General features: G+C 40.9%; 1 protein-coding gene across 1 annotated transcript in view; it reads left to right on the forward strand.

Moving 5' to 3' along the window:
* Positions 1-1,584: 1,584 nt before the first annotated feature.
* PHEX (phosphate regulating endopeptidase X-linked) overlaps positions 1,585-21,486 on the forward strand; it is a gene marked incomplete at both ends in the record, with an annotated part of 198,507 nt that continues 178,605 nt past the window's right edge. Inside the window, 3 exons of the mRNA XM_082680665.1 lie at positions 1,585-1,702; positions 6,932-7,000; positions 14,343-14,504. Of these exons, the coding sequence (XP_082536791.1) occupies positions 1,585-1,702; positions 6,932-7,000; positions 14,343-14,504 (349 nt within the window). The remainder of the gene's footprint in view (positions 1,703-6,931; positions 7,001-14,342; positions 14,505-21,486) is intronic.

Raw genomic sequence — 21,486 nt, forward strand, 5'->3', positions numbered from 1 at the left:
CTTGATGGATGTGATTCCTGACCTCATGGAGCTCACAGTCTAAGAAGTAGTATGGAGTCAAGTCCAAAAACTCTTGGGAGGATCCCATCCTAGAAGCCAAAGGCCTGCTAGGATGTGTTATTGGAACATACCATGATGTCATAATGTGGACAAAGGCTTATTCTTTCTGGTTTGGGGGCAACATGAAATGAGCGGAAAGTAAGGTAGGGTGTGTTACAGGACTGTGAACGTGAGCCCGTGTTACATTGGACTCCTCGGTGTCTGCTGAGCCCTGGTGTGATGCCTCCCACGGCCAAAGGCAGAAGTTTTGCATGAGAAAAGTGCTCTCCTGGTTTCTAGATGTAGCTGAATTCTCCAGCTCCACTCCCACTGTCCTGTGACCTCCAGCAAAACAAAAACAGGTAGGTGGCAATTGTGCTGTGAATTAATGATATCTATATCACTGGATCATAAAATCGATATCATTTTAATAACACTGAAATATCAGATGCCCCGTGAAGAAAGCAGATTTTTATAATTTAAATTGTTAGTATCAATATAATTCAAGAAATCAAAGACCCAGTCATTAACCAGTCTTTCCAGTGAGACGGATCACCTCTGAATTCATCCTGGGGAATCTGCCGAGACCGGGGCTTGATGAAAACACGAAAACGTACTAACCAATGGTGGGGCTGGAGGACACAATACACGGGTGCACTTTTCATTAAAACATGCAGGGAAAAACCCTTTTGCCATATCTTTTGTGCTGGCTAATAAGCTTAATTCGAACACTTACTCGCCTTTTGTACAATTCGTAGCACCACGGAAAGGAAGTGCTTTTCCTTCTTCCTTAAAAAAAGTTCCAGTCCAAACCATCAGCCTCTGTATGTGTCTTAATTACTACTTTGCACTGCACTGGGCTACGACTCTGATTTTTGGCACATGCTGTCATACACAAACTTCCTAAAATAAAATGCTCCAGGATATCCCAGGAACTCTTAGAAGGCTTTAAAAAGGGACTCGCACACTGAAAGAATATCTTTGATGAAGACAGTTCAGGCAAGCAGAATGATTATTGCCAAAGAAGTATGTGATTCTTTGAGATCTTGAAGTGGGTCGGAAGAATCCTTGCCACCTAACTTATCATGGTTTGGGGGAGTTTGACAAGAATCCAGTTTTGATAAAGACAATCGTTTTTTCCTCCCCAAGTGACTATACATTTAAATAGCTAAAACATCTGTTCAGTAACATAGTAAAACATATACACTCGGAACGCCTGAGAGAAGAGCCTGCCAAACGATCGGTTGAGAGGGGCAGCACCCTCTTGCTGGGGGGAGAGCACCAAGATAAAGCAACCACTGTTTGTTTTGTCTGGTCAGGGGGAAAGCCAAGGCGACCAATATTTTTGGGTTTCTTTTATTTCATTTGTGAAGAAGTATTTGAGAAAGGGTGGCGAGAGGACATATCCTGACGGGCTTTTTTTTAACCTGTCCATTAGTAGAAGAGCATGAGAACCTTGGATGTCAACGCCTAACAGACTCTTGAGACCAGCCACCAAGCCACAAAAAGCGACTTTCTTCTTGCCTGGCCCTTACATCTCTCCCAATGGATGCAGAGACAGGGAGCAGCGTGGAGAGTGGGAAGACGACCAACAGAGGCACTCGAATCGCCCTGGCCGTGTTCGTTGGTGGCACCCTGGTGCTGGGCACGGTCCTCTTTCTAGGTAAGTGGAACTGGGCTAGTGCAGTGGCTTCCTTGTGCTGTATTCTGGCAAACCTGGTCAGGATGCAGGTGGAGGGCTGTTTGCTTGTGTTAGTAGGTGGTGCATCCTTACTTTCTATTAAATATGCAAATGAAAGGAAGCTTTTTCTTTAGGAGGGTAAATAAATAAAAACTCCCAAGTACCAAATGCATAGTCCAGAATGTGAAGTGGGTATAAAGTGGATTCGAGTGGCTAGAGGATTTGGTTGCATCGGGCAAACATTTTTTATGCATTACATTCAGCAAAATGAGTGTTTATGAATTCATAGTCAGATACTTTGATTTATTTTGTGAGGAAAGACTTTACATTGTGATCAAACCATGTTGGAATTTCTTTCCATTTGATTTTTGTCGGTGTTTGCCTGAATGAATCATGAAATTTAACTCACAAAGTGCAAATCAGTCTTTAAAAATGCACCGTTAATGATATTCTTCAATTCCTTTCTAACCCAGTGACTCTGGTGGAATAAAAAATTTAACTCTGCCTTTCTCTTAGATTTAAAAACTAATATGAAGGAAATAGAGTGTTGCCTCCTAAGATTTGGAAGGTATTGTGATTCATTGATTTTAATGACTTTTGGTGAGAATGATGTACCCAGAGGGTGATGTTAAAAGCATATTCTTATGAGACAGAACAAAATAGAAAGGGGAGAGGAATGTTCTAAAATTTTAGGCATTTTGAATCTTTGACTCTTTGCCTTTGTATTTGTTTCATACGGCTCAAGTATGAAACAGTATTTCATTAGCCTGAAAGTTATGTAGGACCAAGCCCTATATTTAGGAGAGTCTAGGTGCAGTTTGAAATGTAGCAAGCCTGGGAACATACCTTGGCATATGCAGGATGCAGGAGGCCATGTTTATCTTGGCAGGGGAAAACCAGTAATTAAACTTTAAAAGAGTTAGGGTTGTGTGGTTGAAAACTCTGCTAAAATGAGCAAACCATCTTTCCATGTTTTCTGTGGCTGAAGATTTAGGAAATTAGATGGGTTTATTGCTTTCTGGTACAGCTGAACCTCCTACTCCTGCGACTGAAATTGAGGCTCTCGAAAACTGGTGTGAGATTTCTCGGCGCTTGCGGTTTAGGCAAGTGTCCTATCCTGAAATTCAAAACTGGAGGAAAAATGATACGGGCATGTCAAGGGAGTATGTACTATGTGGGAAGTGACTACAAAGTGAGACTATTTGTGTTCTGCAAACATTCCCAAACTTGAAAATCCAAATGATTATTGTTTAGGTAAAAATACGTGCTCTTTTTAATGCCGTTACTGCTGCTTGAAGCTTTTTTGAAATTCCTCTCATGATTACATTCTGAGGCTGTAGCATATTATCAGAATGTTCTTGATGGCAGCAAATCTTTTTTTTTTTTTTGGGGGTGGGCACACTGATCTTAGTTCCCTGACCAAGGATCGAACCCAGGCCCTCTGCTGTGAAAGTGTGGAGTCCTAACCACTAGGCCACTGGGGAATTCCAAATCTTTGTTCCTTGAGAGAAGATGATTCTTTGGGATCAGCTCTGAAGTTTTTAGAACACAGTAAAATTCATCAAGCCAGGCGATGCTATTATGGGTAAGGAGGCCTGCCTAAGATAGAAAAAATAACTTTCCAATGTGCCCAATAACACGGCTCTCTCTCACTTAGAATCTTTAGAGAAGCTGTAATGGTGTTAGAGAGTAAGGGTGTGGCCTCCCTCAGCCTTCACTACTCAGTGCGGTCTGTGGACCAGCAGCGTTATAGCATCCCTTGGGAGCCTGAACTCCACCCCAGACCTACTGATTCAGAATCTGCATTTTCACAAGATCCCCAGGTGATTCATTTGCAAATTAAAGTTTGAGAAGTATTGCTTCAGGTGACCATGTCCTTTCGGATGAATACATTCAGAGACATTTGCTTTTAAATAAATGCACACTCTCAAGTGAAAACATGAATGATATTTTTGTCAAATGTCTCTGCACTATTTCTGACTCCCTTCCTTCCCTCCTCCCCTTTTCACTGCCTAGTTCCACAGGCTCTGCCACCCACCCCCACCCTGCACCTAGCAAAGTCCTTGTCTGAAAATCTCCTGGGACCTGCCAGACAGTGCTCTTTATGACAGTATTTTGGTTAAGGTCGTCTTCTCTTCAAGGCACTTCCGGGTAAACTTTGTGGTATATTTTTCTGCCTATACAAGTTCAGTCACATGTCTGCAATTTCTGGCCTTCCTCCTTCCCTCTTATTTGTATTTTAGGCTCTGGGGTAATCTCTTTTTTAAAACCTTAGTCTTTATACAGTAAGAGTGATAGCCACTGGCCTTGGGGTGGTTTCAGCAAACTTAGAGCCCTAGGGTTTAAGGGCTTATATGCCTATACCCAGTTTATTTGATTGTATTTCATTTTTTTCTTTTAGATTTATTTTTTATTCAGGTAACATTGGTTTATAACATTATATAAATTTGATATGTACAATTTTTTCAGCTTTCTGGGCCATGTGCTGTCTCTGTTGTGGCTACCCGACTATGTTGTAGCACGAAAGCAACCATAAACAATATGTACACAAATGGGCATGGCTGTATTCCAGTACAACTTGATTTCTGGACATTGAAATTTAAATTTCGGATCATTTTCACATGCCACGAAATATTCTTCTTATGATTTTTTCCAACCATTAAAAAATGTAAAAAACATTCTTAGCTCACAGACCATTCAGAAAGAGGCAGTGGACTGGACTTGGCCCACAGGACATAGTTTGCTGACCCCCACTTTATGGTCATTCTCATGCTCATGTGGATGATGTCACTGCATTCTGAAGTCATTTCTGCTGCTTATAGACTAATCTAAAATGAGAAACCAAAGCGCTCTTTAAGTTTTTTAAAAAGCCCCTAACCAGCAAAAAGTAACATTTTCATTTTTTGTATTAGAAATAATTTTTTGTTGTCTCTGTTTTATTCACTTAAACCTTCACATTGTCTGGGCTTGTTGACCCCTCTTAATTTACAGGGTCTTAAGATAACCCCCCCCATGGAAATGATGCTCTTCCTTCAGAGACTGGGTTTGTCTGTGTCCTAATTAATTTAACTTAAACTTTTCTTTTACTCATCATCAGGTAAAGATATTTGATTTTAGTTTTGCTTCCTTAGAGGTTTTCGGTCAATAATTATTTTCCATGAAAGAAATAACTCCTTAAAACTTTAAAAAATGAGATATAATTTACATATAACATTATTATATTGGTTTCAGGTGTACAACATAATGATTCAATACTTGTATATATTGAGAAATGATCACCATGATAAGTCTAGTTAACATCTATCACCTCACAGTTACGTATTTTTTTCTTGTGATGAGAACTTTTAAGATCTACTCTCTTATCAACTTCGAAATATACAACGGAGTATTACTAACCATAGTCACCAGGCTGTATGTTACATCCCCATGACCTATTTATTTTATAACTGGAAGTTTGTATCTTGAAAGGAATGTCTTTAACTATTTTATTATCTTTTTTCTAAAATAAAACAAGGCTAGTATCAAGAAGGTATTGTCCCCAATCATAAAATATTATTATTTACAATAAAGTTTGTTTTTCCACTGAAAAAGAAGACACATGCTCCTTAAAGAACATTTGGTAACCATATAGAAGTAGACTGAAGGGAAAATTTACTCCATGGTTCTACCACCAAGGCATACTGAAATATTCCATACTAATCTTTATGTTCCACATATATTTTTTTTACATTTTTTTTGCTTTCTAAAGAAATCAAAAATATAACTTTACGACAAGATACTTCTTTTCTTAAAAATAGGCCTGAGAGGGCTTCCCTGGTGGCGCAGTGGTTGGGAGTCCGCCTGCTCGATGCAGGGGACGCGGGTTCGTGCCCCGGTCCGGGAAGATCCCACATGCCACGGAGCGGCTGGGCCCGTGAGCCATGGCCACTGAGGCTGCGCGTCCGGAGCCTGTGCTCCGCAATGGGAGAGGCCACAGCGGTGAGAGGCCCGCGTACCGCAAAACAAACAAACAAAAAACAACAAAAAAATAGGCCTGAGATGTTTGCTCCATAGACAGCTTTCTTGAATCTCTAATGTAACACAGGTAAAAAGACTGTCTGGAGGATGAGTGTCACATTTCCAAATGATTCCTTATTTCTGCTCACAGAGTACAGCAATAATGAATTCTCCACAATTTCCTTGGCTACCACAAATATTTTCAAAGTCTAAACTCACATCTGCTAATGCCCAGGTGCTACCTGAAGTTTACAAATAGGGCACCGTTCTATACTTCTGCAGAAATCCATTTAGATGAAGTTACCAGGCAGATGGGGGAAATTAAGCCATTGGTGAAAAGCTACTTCTGTCTTACAGGGTTTTTGTTTGGTTTTGTTTTGGTGGAAGTAGTTGGAAGCTTGGTCCACCAAGCTGCATCTGTCTGGTAGATGCATCTGTCTGGCTGGGCCTGATGGGAGGAGGGTGTGTGGGGTACAGGGCAGGCAGATAATGACTCTGTTGATAGATGACTGAGTTATATAGGATATATTTTTACTCTTCCCCCTTTGATGGGCCGTGTCTGTATGGGTGGTTTAGATAAGACGCAGAACTTTAAATGCCACCTATGCTAGCTTTTTCCTTCCACTCTGGATTTGGTCCAAATGACACAGTCTATAAGTTTCAATTTTCCCATCACTAAAATGAGAATGTAGGTGTAAACAAAAAGTGAAATTATGAGACTTAAACCACAGATAATCAGAGATAGAAGAGACTTTAGAGATCATTTAACCCAGTGGTTCTCAAACTTGAGCCTGCATCAGAATCACCTGGAGGCCTTGTTAAACCGCAGATGGCTGGGCCCCGCCCAAAGAGTTTCTGAGTCTGAAGGTCTGGGTGTGGCTTGGTCATTTGCATTTCTAATTAGCTCCCAGGTGATGTTGCTGTGCTGCCCTTGCCCTGGGGCCCCCATTCTAAGAAGCACTGGTCTGCTTGTGCCCACTTGTCTTATGTTCAAGAGAACCAAGTTTGAGAGCAGCCAAGAGTCTCACCAAGGTTACTTAGCTAGTGACCAGAGTCTGGTTCTGTGACACTGAGCCAGGTGGAGTTTTGAATTCGGTGTGAACACAGGGAAGGATGAACTGACAGCAAATGTCTCGCATACGTGCCTGACGGTGGGTTACTTGGTGGTGGTCTGCTGCAAGCCAGTCATTTCTTTATTTTGGTCTGTTTTCTCAGTGAGTCAAGGTTTCTTAAGCCTCCAAGCTAAGCCGGAGTACTGCCTGAAGCCAGAATGCATCGAAGCTGGTAAGTCAGTTTTCCATCCTGTGTCAAGTTATGATTATGGTACCTTGGTGAGTGGAAGAGAAAACAGGCGGTATTTTTAGTATTTTGTTTGCTTGAGGTTTACCAGGTATGAATTGCAATTCTGATGAAATTTTAAGTTTTCTTTCAAGACTTGGTGTGAAGTTGTGGAATGTAGGTTTCCTGTTTTCTTTTTCCTTGCAATGAAACAGCTGTGCAGTATTCCAAATCATTATAAAGGAAATCAGGGAGGGGTGTGGAAGGCTGAATGGCCTCTCTTAAGACCTGGAGACCTTGACCTTCATATCCCCTTAGCTGGATACAGATTCCCATTTATCTCAAGTAGTCTTTCTGTATCTTCTGGTCAGTGGGTCTGGCCTGTCTGCGTCTAAGCAGGGACCCTCTGTAAACCGATACTTCCACTGTCACCTGGAATCTCTTTGGGTCCTTCTATTTCACGTTACAAGTCAAATTTTTCTTGAGGTGACAGGCTGTGTATCAGTGGGTACCGCAAAGTGAAGACAAGCGGTTAAAGTTGCCTCAGTTTTGCAACATCTATCAGTTTTGCCCTCCATAAACCAGTGTTAGGGCCTAGAGTTGCAGGACCTGGATCCCAGCCCCACTCCCATTTTTAAGTGGCCAGGGACACTGGTGTGCGTTTTCCAAGGGGAAAGTGATGGGATAAGTTAAGCACATGGTCCTTTCACTTTCCTCTTGGCCTTAAGAGAAGAGATTAATGAATTATTGCACCAAATATTTATTGCACTCCAGGCACTGAGTTAGGTTCTAGGAGTATAGCAGTGAGGCCGAATGACCAGGTAAGGGAAGAAAGACAACAAACACCCAAGGCAATTAATGGACAAGAAAAATATCAGCTGGTGGTACATGTTATGCAGAAAATTTAAAAAAATAGAATAATGTGGTGGCAAGTGACAGGATGGCTAGATTGCAAAGTCTGAGGAAATGACATTGAAGGGGCCCTTTGAATAATGAGAAGGGAGTGCTGTGTGAAGATGGAGGAAAGGGCTTTCCAGGTGGGGGGAACAGCTGGGGCAAAGGTCCCGTAGAGGAAAGAGCTTGGGGGACTTGAGGAATGGGAAGAGCCTCTGGGTAAGGGGCAGGATGCAGGTGATCAGGGTCAGTGGGGAACCCAGGTGCCAGCAAGTTTGAGGTTTTCCTAAGTGTGCTCAGAAGCCTCTGGAGGGATTTCAGAGAGACACAAGATCTTATTAGCCTTCAGAAAGATCTCTGTGTGGAGAGCTCGACTCTGGGGAGCCTTTTGGGGCAGAGGAGAGACTGTAGAGGGCAAGAATGGAAGAAGGTCGCTAAGGCAGGTGGTTATTTCGGCAAGCCAGGTGAGAAGTGATGCTGTCTTGAATTCAAGACATGGGAAGGGAGACAAGAGGGTTTAGGAGATAAAGAGCTTGCTAAAGGATTGGATGTGGGCTGCAAGAAAATTCAGAGAATCAAAGTGATACTTAGATTTTTGGCGGTGGTTGGGTGGTGGCATTTATTGAGATGGAAAAGACTTAGGTGAAAGGGCTTTTAAACTCTGAGGCCTTATACAAAGGTACTAGGTTAGACAGTTGTGTTATTAGAGTTCTTTTTTCTAAATTTATTTTTTTACTGAAGTATAGTTGAATTACAATGTTGTGTTAATTACTGCTGTACAGCAAAGTGACTCAGTTATACATATATACATTATTTTTCCTATTCTTTTGTATTATGGTTTATCACAGAATATTGAATATAGTTCTCTGTGCTATACAGTAGGACCTTGTTGTCCATCCATTCCATATGTACCAGTTTGCACCTGCTAATCCCAAACTTGCATTCCTACCCTCTCCCACCCTCCTACCCATTGGCAACCACCAGTCTATTCTCTTAGAGTTCTTTTTTAAAAAAATATTTATTTACTGGGCTGTGCTGGGTCTTTAGTTGCAGCACGTGGGCTCCTTAGTTGCAGCATGCATGTGGGATCTAGTTCCCTGACCAGGGATCGAACCTGGGCCCCCTGCATTGGGAGTGCAGAATCTCAACCACTGTGCCACCAGGGAAGTCCCTTGTCCCATTCTTAAGTGATCTATCTATCTATCTATCTATCTATCTATCTATCTATCTATCTATCTATCTATATATATATATATGTTTTAAACCGGGCAGTATGTTAAGTGACTTACAAGTGCCATCTCATAAAAATCTTCATAAGAACCCCATGAAGTTGGTGCTATCACCCGGCCCAATTGCACATGAGGAAATGTAGGCTTCTAGGTGCTAAATAACTTGCTCTGGGTCACATCCTGAGTTAGAAGCAGGGCTGGGCTTCAAGTTCATGTGTGGCTCCTCTCCATCTGTGCCTGTGTGCCAGAGGCCATGCCAGGAAACTCTCTTGGACCCTGGTCCTGTCTTGCTCTTTTTTCATAACATTAGACCTACTAGAGTCTAGGGACTAGACAACTGTTTCAGCTTTTTGATCTCGTCCCAGAACGGATGAGAAAGATGTGGGAATTCCCAGGTCCTTTCCTGCTCCCAGCGGAGCAGCTGACCTAGGGATTTCTCCAGTGGAGCAAGGGTGACCTGGAGTCAGGTGGGGCACCAGGTGGGACTATCAGAGGACAGGTTTTAGACATCACGTCATCACCTTGTGCTTCGTCTGTGGAACAGTTTTTGCAGATGTGTAAAATTAAAAATTTTGAACTCAAACTCAAATTGAAACCCTAAGTCAACTTTTCGTACGGAGGGCCACTTATTTCATGAGTTTTGTCTCTTTATTACGAATCATAATAATGCAAAAGTAAAGCTTGAAGAATGACATTGATTATGTCGTCTCCTGCCAGCTAGTGTTTTCCCTTGCTGCCCTCTTTTTAGTTTTCACCTTGGCGACTGGCTTTCTAATATTTAAAAAGATACTTCCGCTGTTTCTGGAGCAAAAGGCTCACCAGGGCTACAGTCCTCTTCACTGTAACGTGGGCGCCGCTGTGTGGTGCGTGGGCGCCCCGTGCGTGCTGCGTGGGCGCTGCGTGCGTGCTGCGTGGGCGCCGCTGTGCGGTGCGTGGGCGCCGCGTGCGTGCTGCGCGGGCGCCGCTGTGCGGTGCGTGGGCGCCACGTGCGTGCTACGTGGGCGCCGCTGTTAGGTGCGTGGGCGCCGCGTGCGTGCTGCGTGGGCGCCGCTGTGCGGTGCGTGGGCGCCGCGTGCGTGCTGCGTGGGCCCCGCTGATTGGTGCGTGGGCGCCGCGTGCGTGCTGCGTGGGCGCCGCTGTGCGGTGCGTGGGCGCCGCGTGCGTGCTGCGTGGGCACTGCGTGCGTGCTGCGCGGGCGCTGCTGTTTGCGTGGGCGCCGCGTGCGTGCTACGTGGGCGCCGCGTGCGTGCTGCGTGGGCCCCAGTGGGCGGTGCGTGGGCGCCGCGTGCGTGCTGCGTGGGCGCCGCTGTGCGGTGCGTGGGCGCCGCGTGCGTGCTGCGTGGGTGCCGCTGTGCGCTGCGTGGGCGCCGCTGTGTGCTGGCAGGATGAAGTTTGGGAGAGCGACGTTCTGGACTTTTTGCGAGAAGGTGCCAGTCTTTTCCGAGATGGCTTCTCTTCTTGACTTTCCTTTTCTCTTCTACTTCCATCTATCCTAATCCCTCTTTCAGAATAAGAGGTGGAGGAAGAATACAAAGAAACGAGGAAACAAGGAAAGGGCGTGCTAATGATAGTGGATAAGGCCAGAGAGGTTGATGAGTGTGAGGCATGATCTATCTGGCCAAGTACAGGCCATGTGATATGGGCTAAATACATAAACTATCCTAAGCTCAGTTTCACCATCTGTAAAATGGGAATAAGAACTTTTATTTGTCATACTGGTTGTGAAACTAGAAGAAAATAATGTTGGTGGTAGTACTACTAATCCAGGTCCACAGTGCCATATCCTTTACCCTGTACCTAGAGAGCGTTGTAATGCTCAGTTGGCAAGACTGGACCCGAGCTCAGTTCCTGTGACGGCAAAACTGGATCTTAACTCATGTGAGGCTGTTTTAGACTTTGTTCATCCCACTTAAGAGAATATGCATTTATTCCCTATAGAATTATTAATGTGCTTGCTGCAGGAGTGCTGCTCCAGACATTGCTGGAGGTATTATATAATCTGTGGTTTAGGCGTTGCATTAGTTTTCTAGAATCTATGAGCTCTGAAACATCTGGCCTCAAGAGTTTCGAGTAAGTGTTTGTGGAATTGTAATAGCAGATTTGTATGTATGGTTGCCAGATTTAGCTACATGCATTCATTCAGGATGCTCAGTTAAATTTGAATTGCAGATATACGACAATTTTGTTTTTGCTACGAGTATGTCCCGTGCAATATTTGGTAGTACTTACGCTATAAGAGTAGTCATTTATCTGAAATGCAAATTTCACTAGGCATTGTGTATTTTATCTGGCAGCTGTATTTATTTGGCTATGTGCCTGACACTGTTGTAAGCACTTTACACATATTTTCTCATTTAATTCTCATGAAAATCCTATGTGGTGCTATTATTATCCCATTTTATACAGATGAGGAAACTAAGATACAGAGAGGCTAAGTAACCTGCCTAAGGTTACATAGTTATTGCATGGGGTTGTTGGCATTCAAAACCAGGTGGTCTGGCTCCAGAGTCTGTGATGAGGCTATACTGCCTGAAAAGGGCTTAGCATAGTTCCTGGCACAGAGGAAATGCTCAATATTCGTGATTTTATTGTTACCCCCTCCCCCCCAACCCTGATTAAACTTAAAAAGTCAGGGTGGTATAAGGAGTGGTGTCTTCACTTCTACTAGATAAACACTAGCTGGAGATTGAATAACAATTTACCTTGTATGCAATGACTTGAGGGAATACATAGCTTGGCCTTTTACAGATTTTCTTCATTATCATATTTCTTTTATTAAAACAAGACTCTATGGTTTTTCTCCATGGAGCTGAGTAAGGGGAGAGGAGTTTTGGTGTCTTGACAGCTGTGGTCGCTTGCAATTTGAAGTCACAGTTCCCTTGCAGAAAGTGCAGCCCTGTGCCCAGCTGTGCATGGTGAGTGCTGAATTGAGAGGCTGAAGCTGGAGTTTTTCCACGTAGTGGGCTCAGTTCCAAATTCAGTGTGAGTGATGTATTCCCCCACTTTATACCAGGGCTGAGGTCAGAGCTGATCTTGCAGTTTAGGTTCCTGCAAGAATACTGAGGAGATGGGATACATTTGAGGGTTGGGGGCAGGGGGAGGCTTGGGAAGGTGGCCAGAAAACAACGTGCTTATGTGAATAAAAATGTGTGTGAGGGTTCCTCTATGTGACTCTGAATATTGTGTGGGACTGAAACTTGTATGATCCGTGTTCCTGAGGTGTTCCATAGCAGATTCATTCTGTGGCTGCACAACCAGGATAGCCACAAATATAAACTAAAATGAAGATTTTATGTGTCCTAGCAAATTTGCATATTAAATATTAATGATAAAATAGTAACTAAGTAAAATTGTAATTGGAGGCAACCTAATTAATTCTGAAAGATGAAAATATTAAGTAAATTTAAAATTTATCAACCTTAGATTCTAAACCAATTTTTTTCTTTTTGGATGTGGAAGGATTGAGCGTGATGGGGATTTTGAAGTTCTATAGAGATTAAGTTGTTTGTATATTATTAACTTCATCAAAGACAAAAAGCTGTTTGAAATTTTCATAGAAAGTGTAGGCTAGAATTGAATCACTTTACTGTACAGCAGAAATTAATGCAATATTGTAAATCAACTATACTTCAATAAAATAAATTAAACAAAAAAGTGTAGGCTAGAGAAATGTGTAGCCTTACTTTTAAACCTGGAGGAACCACACACATGACCAAACTGTAATGTGCGCATCTAAATTTATGCAGATTATATTTTTTTGGCAAGTCATTCAAGTTTAGCTGAAAACTCATTGAGTTTTCATTACTTCAAACATAAATGTATTCTGGCAGTAATTAATTATGAAAATCACCCAGGCTGTCGTCTTTCCCAGGTCATTAAAATATTGGCCGCCTTTAAAAAAAAAAAAAATCATTTGGTGCATATCTTTATGCTAGAGTGGTAGCCAGCAGTTGGAAGGGAGTTGGAGTTCAATATTAGGAATTTTGGGACCTTCTCATTTTGTAACGAAAGACGTTTTTTTAAAGCTCATGGATACATATTTAAGTATGAACGAACTTCCTACCGATTGACTATCTTCCATATATAATCGGGTGTGGCCTTAAGAAAGAGGAAAAGATGGCAGATCAGTCTATCGTGTCTTTCTGTTAACTCATACAAATACCCAGTTCTGCCCCTAGACCTGGGCAAGAGGGGCCCCTGCCCTGGGCCCCTCATTTAGAATGTTACACTTTGCTCTGCTCTGGCCATGCCTCTCCCCTCCTCAACCCAGAATTCCCTGCAAGATGGCCCCAAGCCTCCTTTTAGGGCCTGTTTGGATCTCTTCCAGGGCTTCAGTCCTCTGAGAGCTGCCCTGAATGTCAAGGGGCTCAAGGATCCATACCTGGCTCTCCAGGTCTTTATAAAGGTGTATTGTAAATAGATATTGTCAACATTTAGGTATTACATGTGGGCTTCTGTTTCAGTTAGCCTTTGTTGTGGAATAGACCACCCCAAACCTTAAAGGCCTGAAACAAGAGTGATTTAATATTTCTTATGATGCCTTGGGTTTGGTGGGGTTCCTCTGCTGAGACTGCCTAGGCTCATTCATACAGCTGCATTCAGTTGGAGGGTCGCCTGGCCTGGAAGGTCCATGATAGTTTCAGTCACACATCTGGCGGTTGGCGGTGGCTTGGTTCTTCTTCGCGTGGCCTTACCTCCTCCAGGAGATTCTTCAAAGGGCAGTCTCAGGGCTCCAAAGGGATTTAACGTGGAAGGTGAAAGGCCTCTTAAGGCCTAGTTTTGAAACTCATGAAAAGTTACTCTGCCACTTTCTGTTGGTCAAAGCAAGTCACAAGGCCAGCCCAGATTCATGGCAGGGGAAATAGATCCTGGTGGCAAGAGTGGCAAAGTCACCTTGCAGAAGGATGAAAGGAATGGAAGGAAATGTCACGCGCGTCCTGGCAAACAATTTACCTTATACTCCATTTATATTCCTATCCCAGGTCCCACAGATGTTAGGGGTGCTCCTGCAAAAGCCAGTAACTATAATATGACTAAAACTTTTATCCACTCACTCTGGATGTAATAGTTTAATATAGCGAAGTTGATTCAGGGCTTCATTTGAGGGGAAGTGTAAAAGCCAAGGCTTGGGAACTGGTTGATATGAAATCATTGTTTAATTTGGAAGAGAGCAGTACACAATGTTCAGTGCTTGTCATTAATCCTATGATTTTCTTTTTAAATAGCTGCTTCCATCTTGAGTAAAGTAAATCTGTCTGTGGACCCCTGTGATAATTTCTTCCGGTTTGCTTGTGATGGCTGGATAAACAGTAATCCAATTCCTGAAGATATGCCAAGCTATGGGATTTATCCTTGGCTGAGACGTAATGTCGACCTCAAGTTGAAGGGTAAGTTTCTACTGGGGTTTGGTGATGTGCTTTACAGAGAGCAGTATTTGACAAGAAAAACATAGCTTTGGATTTGCGGCATGACTGCTCACTCTTTAACTATACTAAATTCACTTCCAGGATTTTTTAAAGTGGAAGATTGAAAGGAAAGTTGTGGAATTTTAATCTTTCAGATCTCAGTGCAAGCCTAGTGTAGTTCATTATATTCACATTTGATAATAGTAAGTTCTGCTGCTGAAGGATAAATAGCCTTTGATTGAGGTTGGGAGCAAAGGAATACTTAATGAAAATCATGTTATATTGGTATACTTATTCATCTGTTATGTTCAGAGCAAACTTCATCACTTGCTCACTGTGTCCTGGATTTTCATGGTTTACAAAATGTACTTAACACTTCATTGTCTTTTGGCATCACTTTTGGGAACTCTGGATGACCTTGTGTTTGTCATGTTGTTCCTGTTAACTTCTAAGTTGGCTCTGGGGAGACTGTCCTTTCCCCATGGCCTCTCAAGCAACGACAAGCTCACACACACATACTCATATATGCGTGCATGCACACATACTCTTCAAAAGTTGGAAATATCTTTTGCTAGAGCATCTTCTGCTCACAATTGGTCTAATTTTTATGCTGAGTTGTTGGAGAAAACCACTTCAGAACGCAAGTACAGAGATTTCAAGGCCAGGTAAGGTGAGTGTTTTGAGAAGGCAAAAATAGTATATATTTTTTTCGCTTTCTTATAACTGAGTTATGCCATATAACTTGCATTCAGTAACACACCTGAAAGAATTTCTGAAAATTTTTGAGAATCATCATTTTTCTATCTTCTCCATATCCTTTTCCTCAAGATTTTAAGAATTAAGTTCATTAATTTTAATGAAAATTAAATACGTATCAACTTATATGTATGTTACAACATCTGAAACCATTGGCAAAATAATTAGATACCTATTGTCACTGTAAGGAAAAATGTGCTTAAATTTCACAACTAGATATAAATCATATGGACTTACATTTTCTACTAGAAGGCTGAAACTTAATCTTCATAAGTTATAAATGAGAATTTGCAAGAATGTCAGAGTTTTTCCATAACCCAACAGGTGAGATTCCTGTTCTGTGGAACTGTAAATAGGACCTTGAAGAATGAATTTACTGAGACTTATTTTCCTGCAGGATATTAACTCGTGTCGGTCCTTTACCTACCATTCTTGCCTGTTTCCTGTTTCCCTTCTCTGGCTTCTTTTCTTCCTAGACAGAGAGATGTGTGCATGTGTGCACATGTACACACACACAATTGGAGAAATATCACTGAAGGATAAAAAAAAGTCAATATTTCCAGATAGATGATCCTTTTATATTAGGTATAGCCCAAAGATTTCTGTCTTCAGGGCATGAAGCAGTTATAATAATTTAAAGAATTTCTGGGAATGTCTTATTGTAAAAACTAAAATCAGTATCGGTGGGCTTTGTTTGAGGAGGACATGGTATATGGGCTAAAATTCATAGAAGTAAGAGTAAATTGTTCAGAGCAGCACAAGTTTTTTTTTTCTACTTTGAAAAATGAAAAAAATTTATTTCCAGGCTCAGTCGTGAAAGTAAAAAGGAGCACAAATAACATGCAAAGAGTAAAAAGAAAGTCACACATAAATCCACCCCTAGAAATAACTGCTAATAAAGCAATTGGGTATATATAGCTTTCCAGGTGTTTTTCTCCATGTGTGGGTACGTATGCATAATCTCATATGCACAGCCATATATTTAAAAAAATAAAAGATAGCTGATATTACGCATGCTGCTCTGTCACCTGCTGTAACACATAATGTATTCCTCATAGACATGGATTATGTCAGTAGATATCTTTCCTTATTATAAATAACACTATAATAATACCTAAGTTTACACATCTTTATGGCCTTATCTAAATGTATCCTTAGGATAAATTCCCAGATATGAAATTGTTGTGTTGAAAGAGTATTCACCGTTTCATTTTTGTTGCATACATCAGAATCACCCTTTAGAAAGTTATTTTTAGGTATTCATATATTTTCTTGCTGTTTTAAATGGTTACTTTTCGTAATCACCCATTTTTTTTGTGTGGTATAAAGTAGGGGTCAGCAAACTGTGGCCCGTGGGCCAAATCCAGCCCACTGCCTGTTTTTGTAAATAAAGTTTTTTTGAAAGACAGCCACATCCATTCATTTATGCATTATCAATGGCTGCTTTTGCACCACAAAGGCAGAGTTGAGTACTTGCATATAGAGACCATATGACCCATAAAGCCCATATAACCTGCAAAACCTAAAATATTTACTCTCTGACCTTAATGGAAAAAGTTTGCCAACTCCTGATGCCTGTTGTAAAGCTTTGATATATCTATATTGGATCTAGGTAGAACTATTTTATTAATTGATAGCTATTTGGTGGGTTTGGGGGATTTTTTGATAGGTAATCATAAAATTAAGAAATAATTGTAATTTTTGTCTCTCCCTTTCCTTTTGCTATATTGACTAGGTTCTCAGAATAATGTTGAATTATAGCAGTGATAATGGGTATAATTTTCTTTTCTTAAAAAAATAAATTTATTTTATTTATTTATTTTTGGCTGCATTGGGTCTTCATTGCTGTGTGCAGGCTTTCTCTAGTTGCAGTGAGTGCAGGGGCTACTCTTTGTTTCGGTGCACGGGCTTCTCATTTCAGTGACTTCTCTTGTTGCAGAGCATGGGCTCTAGGCGCACAGGCTTCAGTAGCTGTGGCACGTGGGCTCAGTAGTTGTGGCTCGCGGCTCTAGAGCGCAGGCTCGGTAGTTGTGGCACACAGGCTTAGCTGCTCCGCAGCATGTGGGATCTTCCCGGACCAGGGCTCGAACCCAGGTCCCCTGCATTGGCAGGCAGACTCTTAACCACTGTGCCACCAGAGAAGCCTGGTATAATTTTCTTATTCCTAACTTGGGTGGTAATGCCTCTAGCATTCCCCCCAATATATTTTTTCTTTTTTTCTAACCTTTTTTATTGTGTTCTGTTATTCCTAGTTTGCAAAAAGGTATTGCTCAGGAAAAACCTCTTCACTGTTTATCAAGAGACTCACATGGAGTAACTCTTTTAACTTCTCTAGATTTTCTCGTGCTAAATTAACCTTATAATCTTGAAATAAATCCTGCTTATGAATGGTTTATTATTTTAAGACATTGCTTAAGAATTGAGTAAGCTAGTATTTTGTTATATTTGTGTCTGTATTTATGATTCATATTGGTCCATGGATTTTTGTGTGCTAGGTTTGTTAAATTCTGTTATCAAGATTGTGCTGGCCTTGTGAAACAAAATGGGAGGCTCCCCATATATTTCTACGCTCTGGGAAAGACACAGACAAATAAATCTCAAGTTATTTTGTGACAAGCACTGTAAAGGATGAATTAAAAAATCAGTCATAGGGCTCTTGCTACAAGTGCCAAGAAGGAGAGCAAATGGTGGAGTAGGGTCTCTTTTTAAATTAGTATCATCTTGTTCCAGATGTATGTGCTTGAAATATAAAATATGTTTTCTTTAAACTTTTAAATTTTGAGGTAATTCAGACTTAAAAGTTGAAGGAATAGCACAAAAAACTCCCATATACCCTTTACCCAGATTTCCTGGTGGTTATTGTTTTGCTGTACTGTATTGGCTTTATCATACTATTCTTTCATTCTCTCTATCTATAAATGTATAGATTAGAAATACGTAAATGTGTAGATGATACTGATACACAGATTTATAGATACATATCTTTCTGAACTCTGCAAGTATGTTGCAGATAATTAGGTATTCTTAAAGTGTATAAATAGAGCTTTTCAAATATCAGAGGTGCTAACAATGTTATTTTTTAAACACCAGACATTTATTTATTTATTTAGCATGCAAGTTGTTTGTTTTGGGAAGTGATCCCAGGAAATAGAGGTGGGGGACTGGGAAGAGTGAAAGATGGAAGGGAGGAAAAGTGAGTCCAAGGATTAAACACTAGTCTTTAAATTCTATCTGTATGTCTTTATTCTATATCTATCTATGTATCTGTGTTTCTCTCAGTCTGTCTACTTATCTGTCTAACCATCCAGGTGATGCAAGCTCATTGTAGATCAGCTATAAATGACTAACGAGGAGAAACATACTTCAGATCCCAATACCTGGTGATAACTTTTTAAATGCAAATATACATATAAAATTATATATATATCTCACAAGGGATCATGTATTCTATTTTTATAATCTGTCATTTTTACTTGACACGTTAACATGTTTTCAGGTCAATAAAAATAGATCTGTACCATCATCTGCCGTGACTGCTTTGTGTGGATATACTACAGTTTGTTTCATCAATTCATGTGTTGCCATTTAGGTGGTTTCCAAATTTTTTCCTCACTGTAAGCCACTCAGAGCCTGAGTTTTGATGCCACAGAGTTGGATTTGAATCCTGGTTCCCTTTCGTTTCTCCTCTGTGTCACTTTTGGTCAATTACTTAGCTTACCTAGCTCAGCTTTTTTACCTTTCAAATGGAGATGAGAATACCCATTTCATAGGATTTGTGAGGACTAAAGGACATGACCTATATAAATTACCCAGTCTAGTTCCTGGCACGTAGCAGGCCCTCAATTAATATCTGTCCTTTGCTCCTCCATTTTGTCTCAAAGATAGTTCTAAGGCTCACGAAGTAGTGTCTGTCAAATGCTTTACATTTTATTCTGGTCTTATCCTCTGTAAATATCATGTGCTTTCAAAAATATTGAATACAGTCTAGATATTTTTCCTCACCCTTGATAAAAAAAGAGAGAACATCCAAAAATAAAACGCAATATGACCAATCAAAAGAATACCATTTTCCTATGGCTGATAGAGAACACACAGAAACGGCTGTCCAATTTGTGAAATAAAATGGATTTGACAGACCTGGCTGATGAAAAATTGCCCTCTATTGAAGTCAGCAACCTGGCTTCATGAATGTTTTCTTTAAATGGCATATAAGACTCAGATTTCTACTTGGCAAATAAAATTATTTCTTGTTCTCTTCAAGAATTAGAATTTGTTTTTTTTTAAAAAAGGCTGAATGTAGTCATGTGTTTGAATGTCTTAAAATTTCCCTCCTACAAAACCTCCCAAATTTGTTTTCAAGTGGCCATGAGGATGACACAGCATGCACTGCTTATGAATGAACAGATGAAAATTTTGCAAATGAGCATTTATGAAACATGAGGCAATGAGTGAGATAGAACACTTGTGTCAAACAGAAGACAGATGACTCAGGGTAGGGCCAGCTCATCTCTATTATGGAATAGCGATCTTTGCCAATAGTTTATAAAGAAATGCAGTATATTATTATGTTTAAGCACAGACAGCACCAGCAGAACAATAAGATGAAGTAGGGTCTATGCATTAATGGGCAGAGAAAGATGATCGTGATTCATAGATTGGTTATTTATTTGTAAACACCTGCTGGCTGAGATTTAAATGATTCTCATACTTAAATAACCCCCCTGTAATCTTGTTTTCCCTATTAGTGATCCTAGTCAAATCGTCTTTTACAGATATTAAAAAGCTGAAAACTTCAGTTCGGCTCCTGTAAAGTCATTTGATAATTAGAAAGTTCAGATCGTTGAAGACATAGTGAATTGTGTCATTTTCCTCATACAGTGAACATGGTATAATGATGTACCAGATTGAGCCTTGACATCATTAAGCTCTTTGAAACAAATGATGTCAGACTAGAAAAAACAAAACAGGGATGTGGTGAGGAAGTGCTAAGGAGCAGCCAGCCACCGTGGTGTGCTTTTTATTCCTGGTGAAAACTCAGCCCCTGTAAGTCTCACTGAATCTGCTATATGGACTGAGTGCGCCCACTCAGAGCAGACTCCTGTTTTTCTGACCACGTGGCTGTACAGGAAGCAGCAAATTGCCAGTTTGTACATGCGCCGTTATCGGTCCTGTGTGCACAGAGGGGTGCTGGGTAAAGATTTGGGCCTGTTATCGCAGGCTTCTAGAATGTGAAATGAAATTTTGTTGTTGTTGTTCCCATTTTTCCTAATTGCAGTACCCCATTTGAGCATGGGTAGGATGGGAGTGTGGGTGCGTGAAATGTGAGGAAGGGGAAAGAAGTCCAATTTTAAAAAGTTTAGTCATTTCCTGTTAGGAGACACTCACTTCAAATACAGAAATGAATTTCTTCCTGAAGGCTCTGTGAAAAATGTGCATTTAGCTTTAGGACAAGACCTCTTTCTAAATAGCTTAAGGAAGTAAAGAGGCCATGAGAACGGCCACCATGTGTAAAAGCTTGTGTTCTGGTAGTTCTGACATGCAACATTTTAGGTTTTCTTCTTGTGTATCCATTTCTACCCCCAGTGCATGTCCTTGTCTTACTTTTTGACTCCTCCCTGTTCCAATCTTTTTATTTTATGATCCGATCTTTCCCCCTGTGGCTTTAATGTAGCTTTTAAAACTTCTGTAGTGGTTAATACTAGACATAAGTTGGGTACGCTTGATAAGAACCAGATCTTTTCATTACATTCATTCTGAGTTATATGCTCTTTAATTTGGGGGAAATGTGCTCGCTTCAAATAGATTGAAATACACAGCATTTTGATTGTATTAGTCCGTGAACACAGGACTATTTTCTGAGCTTTTACTTTTTTCCTGGCACCAATTGCTTTTAGTCACAAGTAACAGAAACATCAACTCAGACTGGCCTAAACAATAAAGAAGATTTGTTGGCTCGTGTAACCAAAATATCTAGTAATCATGTGGACTTCAGGTAAGGGTTGATCTAGCAGCTGAACCATCCCATTAAGGATCACATTTCTTCCTTTGTCTCTACTCTGACATCCACTGTCTCATGCTTTCTAAGTCTGCTTGGTCATAAGATTGTTGCCAATAGCAATAAGAATTTAGACTTCCTCATTCACATCCAGCAAGAGGTATTGTGTTAAGCATAGGAGGATGCAGAAGTTAATGAGGCTCCCAAGACTAC

Source organism: Grampus griseus, assembly GCF_964374135.1.
Source record: "Grampus griseus genome assembly, chromosome: X".
In the NCBI taxonomy this organism is placed as follows: Eukaryota; Metazoa; Chordata; class Mammalia; order Artiodactyla; family Delphinidae; genus Grampus; species Grampus griseus.